The 12,788-nt window shown below is 36.1% G+C and overlaps 2 protein-coding genes across 2 annotated transcripts in view; both read right to left on the bottom strand.

The window, feature by feature from the left end:
* LOC111505570 (Rap GTPase activating protein 1) overlaps positions 1-12,788 on the bottom strand; it is a 923,489-nt gene that overhangs the window by 839,459 nt on the left and 71,242 nt on the right. The window lies entirely within an intron of this gene.
* LOC141485732 (uncharacterized) lies at positions 383-2,206 on the bottom strand. Its single transcript, XM_074183077.1, has 2 exons — positions 1,335-2,206; positions 383-1,280 (listed from the first exon to the last, which is right to left on the bottom strand). The coding sequence occupies exon 2, from the start codon at positions 1,277-1,279 to the stop codon at positions 473-475; it is 807 nt and encodes a 268-aa protein (XP_074039178.1). The 5' UTR covers position 1,280; positions 1,335-2,206; the 3' UTR covers positions 383-472.

The raw sequence follows: 12,788 nt of genomic DNA, 5'->3' as shown, positions 1-12,788 counted from the left end.
CATGCTGAACCTGCACCCTGTAGTCATTATTCATGAATTCGAAGGGAATGTCATGAGGTGCCGTTGTGGAGTCCACGAATCCTTCATGGATAGAAGACCAGTAAGGATGTTGATGCGCTGGGTCACTGTACGGCTCAGTAGTTGAATCAGGTTCCATGTTGAAGGTGGCTGATCAACTGAATATTCCAACAGACAATTCCTACTTTTATACTTTTGAAAGGGAGTGGGGAGGAGTGGGGATGAAAGAACTTGGAATTGAAAATGGAAAAAAAGAAAAATAATGAAAAGACGAAGTGAAGAAAAATGCTCCAACCATCGCATTGTTCAATGTGTACCAAACCAAAACAATGTACACCCTTTATTTCACTTCTTTTTTTTTTTTTTTTTGTTTTTTATTCCTAAAATTATAATTACAAACCTAAAACTACCATGCTACCTAATTATCCTAAAACTATCCTAGTTGACCTAAAAACTATTTCCCTTTATTCAAAAATTTCTTTATAAATATTTTTAGTTCATTATTGAGCTCTATCGAAGAGGTCTCTGCCTTCCGCCTTTCCTTCAGAGCTGCAGTCCTTCGATCTAGCTCGGCCATCCTCATTAACAATTCGCGCCGTTGGCTAGCAATTTCATTCTCCTCCCGGGAAATGCTAGCCAACGCGGCCTCACTATTTCGTGAAGCAAGTGCAACATCCCTACACCTCTGTAGGAAAGTTTCCATCTCCTGGGGGTTAACCTCTCCGAAAGGCTCCGGCACTGGTGGCACTTGTGGCGCGATCTCCCCGGCAGGCTTCGACACTGGTGGCACGACCTCCATGGCAGGATCAGGCACCGGTGTGAGTTCCATGGGTGTCAACATCGCTGATAATGCAAATTGAGTGAGGATTTCACCTGGAGATGGCACTCTCGGCACCGGCTTATATGCCCTCCGTCTTTCCACTGTCAATGCGAGCGGTGTGGGACGTCTCGGAGGATTCCTTTTGGCGGTCGACCAACTACCTGCATAAGGGTTAGTCCTATTGCATTTACTCCTATACCTTTGAATAGGACCAACCTTAGCTGCAGATTGCCGCTTGGCTTTGTTAACAACCCTGTCTTCCTGAAATGAGACAGGGCTGCGTGGCCGCTGCACACCACCCGAAGTTGAAGCCTTCACCTCTTGGACCATCGCCACCTCGTCTCCCTCGAACATGTCAGGGCTGCCTGGTCGCTCCACCTCAACATCCACAGGTATGATCGATGCCACAGCGTTGTCGATTTCCTGCGTGTAGTTTTCCATTCTGAAAATGTAATACAAAGTTAGTTGTTATGAAAAAGTAACATTGATAACTTACTCAAAATTCGCTTGTTGTAGACTGTAGAAGACTGCTGTATTAGACTGGTGTTGTAGTAGATTGCTGTAGCTGGACTGCACTCGATGAGAAGACTTGTCGTACTGAATGCCGAGAAGTGTGCTCCTCAGGGTGTAGGCAGAAGTGGGAGTGGTGGGAGTGAGGTGGGGGCGCGCATGCGCAATTGTGGGGTGAGGCGAGCAATGGTGGGAAGGGGGCGGGGCTAAAAGTGGAGGAGAGTGGGCGGGGACTACAGTGTGTTGTTAATTTTTTTTTTTAATGAAACATAAAATTAAAAATTTTTAGTCATAGAACCGGCATTGGTCATCCTCAGTCATAGAACCGGCATTGATCATCTACTTGAATTGTGACTGGAGAAAAAAATCTTTATTTTTTGTAAATCTATATTATTAAAATCAATAATGGGGGTATTTAATGTTCAGTGTGTATGTAGAATCGATATTTTTTGAGAAATGAGTGGTGGAATCTCATTATTATAATATTGAATTTATTACACTTATTTTCAATTTTACACGAAAAATAGTAATGACAAAAGTTGTAGAGAATTTAATTTCCAACAAATTTGGTCTCTATTATTTTTTTCGCAGGATTGATATTTTTCGAGAAAAGAACGGGTTGTAATCTCATTATGTAATATTGAATTTATTACACTTATTTTCAATTTAACACGAAAAATAGTAATGACAAAAGTTGTAGAGAATTTAATTTCCAACAAATTTGGTCTCTATTAATTTTTTCGCAGGATTGATATTTTTCGAGAAAAGAACGGGTTGTAATCTCATTATGTAATATTAAATTTATTACACTTATTTTCAATTTTACACGAAAAATGGTAATGACAAAAGTTGTAGAGAATTCAATTTCCAACAAATTTGGTCTTTATTAATTTTTTCGCAGGATTGATATTTTTCAAGAAAAGAACGGGTTGTAATCTCATTATGTAATATTGAATTTATTACACTTATTTTCAATTTTACACGAAAAATAGTAATGACAAAAGTTGTAGAGAATTCAATTTCCAACAAATTTGGTCTTTATTAATTTTTTCGCAGGATTGATATTTTTCAAGAAAAGAACGGGTTGTAATCTCATTATGTAATATTGAATGTATTACACTTATTTTCAATTTTACACGAAAAATAGTAATGACAAAAGGTATAGGTTTGTGAAAAAATATTTTTTTTTTAATTTTAAAATTTATTTTCAAATTTCAAAAAATTTTTTTCAAATTTGCTTTTTTTTTTCAAATTAAATTTTTTTTTTCAAATTTTAACAGTTGGGAACATGTCAAGTCAGAATTCGAGTACATCACTAATGCCACTTCAGGAACATTGAAATATATATAATAATACTTGTTGATAACTTTCATTATTAATTTTTCAAATACACATTTTTTTTTCCTAACCTAACTTAATCAGGCCCTGCCCAGGCAGGCTATTCCACTTCACTATTCACCATGTTGGTTCAATTAATACGTCATCTGTTGCTTTTGGTTTTGGTTCTATTATTCTAATATTTGGATCAATGTTCAGTCCTGGATATCCCACTCCACCTGATGGCCTGACTTTATGGCTTTTCTCCAAAACTTCAACTCTCTCTTCCAGTACATCATACTTTTTCATTGTAGTCGCTGTTATGTTTGACATAGCATCAAATTTTTTATTTGTAGACGCTGTTATGTCAGACATTTTTATGTCTACATCATTTGTAAGTTTGTCAAATTTACGAGTGAAAGTTATCCGAGCCTCTGCAATTTTATCGTCAAATGCTTGACGGGCATCGCGAGCAATATTGCCTATTGTGGATTGTATTGCAGCTTGTAGGGCTAGAAGTATAACCTCCTTTGTTCCGTTAATTTCCCCCTCAAGGTATGATACAGTTACACAATCACTCTTGTCAATTGGTTCGCTTGTATTTTTCAATATTTTTCTTTGCATGTCATAATGACCATCTTTTGTTAATTTAAATCCATTGCCGGGTGGACCTCGGATGACATTACCACCCCATTTTTTTTTTCTGCCAAATTTATCGATTGTTTTAGACATTGTGCACCCACGATGATTCTTTTCAAACTGATATTCCTTTCTTTTACATTATACTATATATTGCAGTAATCGATTAGGGAAATAGAAATAATACAAATAAAATTTCAATCATTTTATATTCATTACAGTAATACATATACATACATACATAATACATTAATATCACAATACTTCTGTCATATTGAATTTTCCGGTTTTGAAGATATTGAATGATACTTCAATCATTGATCTCGGCAGATAATAAATTAATCAATTGATCCAATGGAGTCTCCTGAGATTGTGATTGTTGAATAATATTACTTATCCAACGAATGTTCTCATTTGGATCGTTTTCATAAAATTCAATATCATTATGACCCCAAGGAAGAGTGTGGGTAGTATTCGGAATGATAAATCGTTTATCGTCGTGGTATGATAATGCAACTTTATTTTTCAATTCAGTATACATATCATGCAACACGCTTCTAAATGAATTCATCTTTCTGAATATCATACCACCTTGTTCGACGATTTTTTGATAATCTTCGCATGTCAATTCATTCTTTATTACCGATCGTTTAACCCCTTTGGCTTTCTTAAATTCACCATCAACAGATTTCACATAATATGCTTTAGCACCTGTACCATAAAAACTCATGATTGGATCATTTGGAAATTCATCTTTGAAGTTACCCAAGACTGAACTTGTTACTGGAATATTGAATTGGTTAACTATACTGTAATTGGATGTATCAAATCTACTTATGTTAGTTTTTATGAATTCATAAAAATTTTCTGTGTTTACTTTAAGAATGAGCGAGTCGGTATCTGTGTAAAGTAAAGAGACATTTTCATCAAAGTGTTGTTTGATGCATCCATAGAAAAAGTCATACATGACTGTTTTAGATAATTCTAATATGGAAAATCCCAAATATAATGGTTTATCGTAATGAACCTTCACTCTACCCAATTGAATGGCAACGAAATTATCAGTGAAAATTGAACAATTTTTGAAATTTGGTTTGGCTATGAGAGTGCTGGCACCTATATTTTTCTTTATATTTTCCCAATGTGTAACGAGTCTAACATCAATTCGATTATCTACATTCTCCATTGTCTTTCCATACACCGCATTATTCATTAGTTTATAGAAATCTTTAACAGATTTGTTGTTAGACCTATTACGCATTTCAGTATTAAGATCTATATAGGGTTTCATCCAGCATGATTGTTTGAATTTCAATACTCTATGTGTATTCATTACAATCAATCCATTTTTGACAGCTTGCTGTAGATTCCTATAATGAACAATATATTTTCTTTTATCATTCAAATTTGGAATTAATTTGGGAATTTTCGATTGTGTACGAGGTGGTATTATTTTTTCGACTAAAAATGGAAGGTCAGAATGTTTATCATGCAACTCTTGTGGATAATGAATGTCCACTTCAAATACATACCCATACGGACTATCAGTACTCACATCCATCACATCGAGATTAAGAATTTCATTTGGTGTCAACCATGTAAATTCACTTGTTGGTAGAGGTTGTGACATACTGTGACCGTATAGATTTGTTGCATCTAAATATGTAATGAATGTGGAAGGTTCATTGGGATTATAATTGGGTAAAAATCTATTATTTGCTATATGTTTCCTCTCGCTACATTGACTAATTCCACCTCGTATACCTTTTTGAAAAAAGTGAATCATATCAATGTCAGTTAGTAATTCCAATTCAACATTAGTGAACTTCAACATGGCATCCCATGATAATCCAGGTGCAGTATAATATTGTGCCGGATCTAAGTTATATATCTCTAAACTTGTGGTGCGGAAGTTTTCAAAAATATCACATAGTAGCAATACATCCGACTTCAAATACAAATCAGAGTATTCCCCCAAATTCTGACACTCGAATAAATTCCAAACATTTCTAGCCCTATCATAATCAGTTTCCGATATATGTTCACAATTGAGTGTGTCATAAAACTGATTTTTTGTCGGAAGTAATGGATAATTCAATTTGTCAATGTCATCAACAAAACTATATGGAAATACACCTTTCTGTCTCATCAAATTGAATTTCTCAATTTGTGGGAAATGTTTGTGCATCTCCAAACATTGATCGGAGGTCAAGTTTGCACCCAACTTCTCCAACGAATTAGTCATAAATTTATAACTATCGATAAATCTCATTTTGAGATAATTCTTCCTAACCACACCATCTTTATCGGTATAGCTGTGTGTGAAGAGATGCTTCGTGAAAGATATATATTTCTCTTTAGTTTGCGGGATAACATCAACTTTCTCTTTATTCCTATACAATTCTTTTATGAATAAATGACAATCATAACCACTTAAATTATGAAAAATGATAGGTATGAAGTTTGGTATTTTGAAATTTAAATTACATTTCGAGTGAGCGGCATGTGATCTTTTCTTTCCTGTGACATGACAATGATCTCTTACTTTGACTTCACCATCAGTAAATGCTTTATTACATATACCACAAGTTCTGGCTGCAGCAAACTGTTCTTCTTCTTCGTCAGTTTGTGTATCCATCGGTTTAGGGTTTCTGAGATGATTTTCATGTATCTCTTTCAAATCATCTTCAATGCTACTCACAAATTTCTGAGCTGCATCTACACCCCTATATGTAACAAATTTTGACAAATCATCATTATATGAACACTTTATCAAATAAGCAAATGAATATGGGGCATGTTTGAATGTTTTAATCGTGTATGAATTTTCAGGATTTGGCTCATTCACATGAATCGGTTTAAGCACTGATTCAAAATCAGCATACACTACAAATGGCACCCTCATTTGCCTCTCAAAGTTTTCAAACATTAGTTTATTTTCCGCAACCATTCTACCATATTTATTGATCTTTAAATTAGTAGTTGGTGTTGTGGTACTAATGTGATTACAATCATACATATTATGACGTAAAAGCAATCTCTCATCAGAAAAATATATCAAACATCCGTCACAAAAATATTTTTTCTGTCTATGAGCTGATAGTTGATTAGAAACTAATCTTGAAAGATCTTTGATCCAACAATAGTGACCATTACCGGAGTCATCAGTTATAAACAACAAATTGACATGTCTCCGGAGTCTTCTTTGTGAGTATCGCAATGGACCAATCACTTCATACTTCATTTTACCCTTCTCAAATGTACTCTCTAAACCGTAAACATTAATTGAAATATCATTCCTATCTTCGAATATTTCGATACTCTTATTATTAACTTTAACCGGAAAATCCATACCTGTGACATCTAAAACAGTGGAAAAATGTGGATATGACGTAAGTTCGGACACTCGACTATCTGCAGGATATAATGCTGATGTTATAGCCCAAGCAAAACAATATTGATCTTCATTACGAACATTCACAACAGCTTTCTTCCATTGAATACATTGAGGCAGCTTCACATATGAACGTCCTTCCAGTGGACTGTATTTATTAATGTTGACCTCGAGAAACAATATTTTTTCACAAGTCCAACCTGAATTATTAAAAAAAAATTACTATTCAATCTTATTGAAATTTTTAAAAAATAAATACCTGAGTCACGATCCTGGAACTCAGTCGTTTGAGCCACAATTACATCACGGAATCCATCAAAAACAGCATTCAAATCTGAAGATTGGTCCACTATTTTATTTTGGGAATTAAATGACTTCGTGTCCCTCGAATCATCAGTCTGAAGAATATAATTCCCAAAAACTTCCATATTCACCTTGATGCTTTTATGGATCCTGATGGCTGATTCCAGTAATTCAATGACCTTCTGCCTAATCTCATTGAAAAATGACATGTAGTCACTGGTTACAATCGAACTCTCCACCCTGTATGTAGCAATGCGGCAATTGAATGCATTCGTTATAATTTGAACACCGTCAGACAATTGAACACATGCATTATTTTTATGACTCATGGTTCTTCGGTGAGAATTCACTTGGGTCATAGGAATTGTCACATTACAACAATTGCACGTATACATAGGTGTTGCATTATCCACTCTCACCCGTTTCACTGCAGGCCCTCCTTGGCAACTCTGGAGCTGATGCCGACGAAGATTATCACAGTCACAGGAATACATTTTATATAATAGTTCTCACTAACTCACTTGATGTAAACTGACATAGCCAACACTCGTACGCTTCTTAAATACACTCTGATAGGACCCGTCAAGACGTCATAGCCAACCCCACTTCTCAACTACATGCGCCAAGATTACCTCCCAACTGAATGCGATAACAGATGTCGATATACGAGCAAGCAGTGGTCGTTGCGGTCTCGGAGAGGGTAGACGCTAGGCAAACGGTCCTCGGCTGCCATTGTGTCACCATCGATAGCGGGGCTAGAGCGAACCTTCATCGCTTCGGGAGAGGTGAGGGCAGACCGATGAATACGCATTACTCTGCCACACGTCGTGGAGTGAACATGTCGCTCTCTAGCCGTTGAACGGTTATTGCTGTGACGTCACTCCACTACTAACTTGGTGCCCTAACACCGATGGAGCATTTATTACTTGGAGGATCTTCGAAGTATGCAGACGTATGTTTGTACATAGACAAACAAGCACATGATGAAACCCTGTACCGTGCATTCTCCTACACACACACACACACACACATACCTGTCGCGCAATAGTAGTGTGGACACCACGCCCTGGTGTGAATTGTGGGGTCATCGAAGTTATTATAACCAGGCGGTAGAGGCTTATTAGGTGAATACCCAGCTATTTCCAGTTCTTCTTTACACACCGAAGCCAGTGACTTTTCATCAAAACAGACATCTGTGGCCATGACCACACCTCAACGGTAACTGCAGGTCAACCCACTGATGTCATTTTGTGGCCACATACACAATTCACACACCTCAAAATTTCAAGGTCATTATCTCCAAGGACATTATTTCCGGTATCATTATGTGGCCATATACACTTGTTTTATATAGTGTTTATATAAAATTATAGAAAATTTCCTGAAAGCTGGCAATATAGATTTTTTCATTTCGATTATTTTCAAAACAACTGGAAGTATTGAAAACTCTAACGGGAATGATTGTGATGATTCACTAAAAAATCTTAGTAGGGTGAAAAGATACTGAAAATGAATAGAGAAATGATAATAATAACGTCTTTATTATTCTCAAATATATATTTCTTCTCACAATTCTTTAGTCGATGTTGAATAAATTGAAAATTAAATCCGAAGTTCAACTCGGTGGCAAAAAAAGCCAGTTCATTGTTCTTTCATGAAAGTTATTATTGTTTTTATTATGATTATTTTCGAAACAACTGGTACTTTTGGGTTCTCTACAAATACCGAAGTCGGAAACTGCACCGTTCGCTCCATGTCAATATACTGATGCCACTTAGTGGCCACATACACACTTCACACACCTCAAAATTACAAGTTTATTATCTCCAAGGTATCAGGTATCATTATATGGCCATACTTCGTCATATCCAACTGCGTTAATAAAACAATAATCAACGAATCTTCATTAGTTTCATTTGTACTAAAATTCCCAAAGTAAATTTCATAATTCACATCGGAATCTATCGAAACAAAATCTATAATAAATTAAAATATTGAAAACCCCAATATGTAATATGGAGTCAGGTGCTAAAAGTCTCTTCAAATGAGTTAAAAAAAAGATTTGTACAAATTCCTTTGGAAAGTGCTCACTCAAAATTAGATCTCACTATTTTGAACATATTTTCTATCAAGCTCAATCTTTGAAAATACAAGAAGTTGGATATGTTCTTTAAAAAGTAGTCGATCGTATATTGTTGCCGATTTATCAACCTTATTCTGACAATTAAACACGTCTTCTTCCACACTGGTTTAATCTACTTTTCAGTTTTTTCGTACACACTAAAGCTTTCGACTTATCATCGGAAATAACTACAATGCATATCAACCTATTGATATCATTTTGTGGCCAAAATAATTATGTTACCATTCATACACAGTCGTGCCCGAATGCCTTAATAAAAATAATGAACTCCTGGCCACTGAAAGTGGATTGAAATTCCATGAATTGAAATCGGAATTGAGCATGCGCACAAAATGTAGTCATCACAATTGATCTTATTGATATATTTCAATGTATGGAATTCCCAACTTTGATTTCATTAAATAGTTGAAAAACGTAATTCAAAATGTGAAATTTAATGGAAAAATCTTTCAAATTTTGAAATTTAATTCATTACAATCAGTTAGGAACCAGACTGATGAATGTGCTACCGTCCGCCCAAGATGTGTAGAAACCCTGGTGACATTACAGATTTGTTTGGCGTGAAATCAAACAATTGAGTAAAACCATTGTAGAAATTTCATCATATTTCACTGCCGAAATAATTCACAATTCATAACAAAAAAAAAACCCACAGAATTTGCAGTTCGGCCAGTTTTCATCGAAATAAAGAAAATATTAGCATTTGAAGAAATTTTCTGACAACTGTCATATTTTAAAATAAGTTCGTCAACAACTAATCAGACTGTACCAAATTGTCACGTAGTGTCCTCAAACTGTCACGCAGCTCGCCAGCTAATCAGTGCGCACAGTTTTGCATCACAGAACATCGTGGCGGGAAATTTAAATTTTCTGTGGACATAAATAGTTCAGGCAGACAGACGACCAGACGTATCCCTCAACGAGACAGACCGCCCAGTCACGTGGCGCGCTTACGTTTGCCCATCTTTTTGCTCAACACATTTTTGTTTCACGACGTCTTAAAAAAAGTTTTCGTTGGAGAATTGAACGCAGGTCTTTGGTGTGATAGACTCGATCGTTAGCCTCAACACCTCCGTTAGATATTGAAAGTAATTTCGAACTGTTGGTTATTGCTTTTCGAATTGTTTTTACATTTGAATTATGATCACTGTTCAGTAAAACATATTTAGTTTCTTTATGAGTATGAGTTAGTGGGGCGGAATGGTTCAGGTATTTTCAGTCGTAGACCCAGTACAGAAATATCAACCTGCCTAGGAACCTATGCAAGCTGTGCTGAGCAAGATGAGCTGACGTAAGTGCGCCCCGTGACTGGGCGGTCTGTCTTGTTAAGGGATACGTCTGGTCGTCTGCCTGCCTGAATTAGTCATGTCCACAGAAAATTTAAATCTTCCGCCACGATGCTCTGAGATGTAGAAGTGCGCGCTCTGATTAGCTGGCGAGCAACGTGACAGTTTGGTACTCTCTGATTGGTTCACGGCTGGGTGACAGAACACCACGTGACAATTTGGTATACTCTAGTTGACTGGGTGGTCTGTCTGCCTTGACTGGCGAGCTGAGAGGCAACCTGACTGCTGTGATGACGTCACAGTCTGCCTGAAATGAGGTAACTCCTACTTGGTACACTCTGATTGGTTCACCGCTGGGTGACAGGACACCACGTAACAATTTGGTGTACTCTGGTTGACTGGGTGGTCTGCCGCCTTGTATGGCGAGCTGAGAGGCAACCTGGCTGCTGTGATGACTTCACAGTCTGCCTGAAATGAGGTAACTTTTACTGTTAAGGCCCCAATAATGCCTTATTTCTCACTTTAGGAAAAACATTTTTCAATATTTTCAATTATTGAAATTTCATTTTCTACCAGAAAAAAATACTGCAGGGCCTTCTATTAGAACAAGAAATGTTACCTAAAAATTAAAAAGGCAAAGCTCAACTAGTTTTTGTTATTCCTTGCATGTTGATGGGTGTAAACAACACTCATTTGCTAATGTCATTTCTTCATCAACAAACTCAATAATGGTGCTTACTCAATTTAGTTCAACTTCTATATCCATTAATGTAACTAATAAACCACCTTGTAACAAAGTGAAGCGTACCTTTTGGTACAAATTTAAAAAAATTAAGAATTCTCATAGTACCGTTTGAACATTAGTAAGTACTTATAAGGCATTTTTATAATATTGTTTCCTGGCTCAAAGGCCTGCACACATTTTTATTATTTTTAATTTTTTTTCGAAAAGTGATCACGACACGACAAAAATACATGAGAGCATGACATTGTATTTTCAATTCCTTATTTTGATATTGATAACCGAGTTGTATAAAACTGGTGATGAATATTGATTTTCACCACGTATATCAATCAGACCACTTTACCAAGTTTTATCACAATCGCCAAAATTCCTTTTGCAAGTAATACAAAACTTATTACAACTTCAGCATCCCTACTATTCGGGAAAAGTGATGAAGCACTATGTTTATTCAAAGTTTTTTATAAGATACGATGAAATGAGAAACTGACAGGTTTAAGGAGTCTTTTAGTCGCAAATTATTCAAACGCGGTTTTGTACAATCAATTCCTAATGATTCATATATTTTAAAAACCTTTATTGACAAAACTTCGTGAGATTTTCACAACCAGTTCAATAAACCCGTAATATTTGTTCTCTTACACAATAGCGTCAACAGGCTTCGTTATTGGTTTTTGGAGTAGTTCATTTTTGAAAGATAGTCAATATTGTGAAGATCACCAATTACCACACTCTTCAACGATTGTCTTACGTGGAAAGGACAATCTTTTATTTTTATTCTGATTATGAAGATCTGTACATATTTCTGTACGGTTTCGCATTATCCTGGAATTATACAATTAGATATACTGCCTATGTTCTATCAATTGAATCATGTCTCAAAAGGCTAATGAATAATAATTTCTACGATCTGTATGATTTTTTGTTGAAAGCCATTCTAATATTTGGGATGTGGGTATACCTATTATGGACGGACGTTGGGATTTATTTAACCCCCAGCTTTTTAGCGGCAAGAATTGATTGTAGGTAGTTAGTCTTCTTTGAAGAATTTGTTTGACAAATTTTGAAAAAACTAGTTCAATAGCTCACTAGTTGAAATCTGTAAATTGTGTCACATATCATATCATATTTGAATATCTTTTATTTGCATCAGCTGAACAAAAACGTTTCATTTCTGAAGATCGTAAGAAAAACCTCTTGGCCTTACTAAATGAGGAACACTGTCCACACAAGGCACTTTTAAACACAAGTTGCGAGAATTCAATTTTGCTTCAGTCCGCTCGATAAATAAATCGAGAGTCCTTGAAAGTAGTTTCCAAGATGCATGTTAATGTAGAGGCAGCACTGGGCAGACGAAAGTGATGGCCACATGAGGTAGAGAAAATTTTGATGAGTTAACACAACTTTTGACACATCCCTGAACCATCACTCTGGGGTCAAACAGAGAAGTAGGTACCATTGTGATCAGCAGACCGCGTAGATTCGTTTAAAATAGGTCCGCATTTAGTGGCCTCAAAAAATGGCCGCTCAAAGTAGGTAGGCCACACCATGCGTGTTGCTAGACGGCATGTGGCCACACAACTATTGCGCGACAGGTACACACACACACACACACA

Source organism: Leptinotarsa decemlineata, unplaced genomic scaffold (genome assembly GCF_025532065.1).
Source record: "Leptinotarsa decemlineata unplaced genomic scaffold, Ldec_3_MD MMD2_P_RNA_scaffold_2, whole genome shotgun sequence".
NCBI classification, from domain to species: Eukaryota; Metazoa; Arthropoda; class Insecta; order Coleoptera; family Chrysomelidae; genus Leptinotarsa; species Leptinotarsa decemlineata.
Note: the sequence above shows the minus strand (reverse complement) of the source record. Positions and strands in the feature narration are given on the sequence as shown.

Coding starts and splice junctions, on each gene's coding strand:
- LOC141485732 (XM_074183077.1), bottom strand. CDS start 1,279: ATGGAAAACTACACGCAGGAAATCGACAACGCTGTGGCATCGATCATA.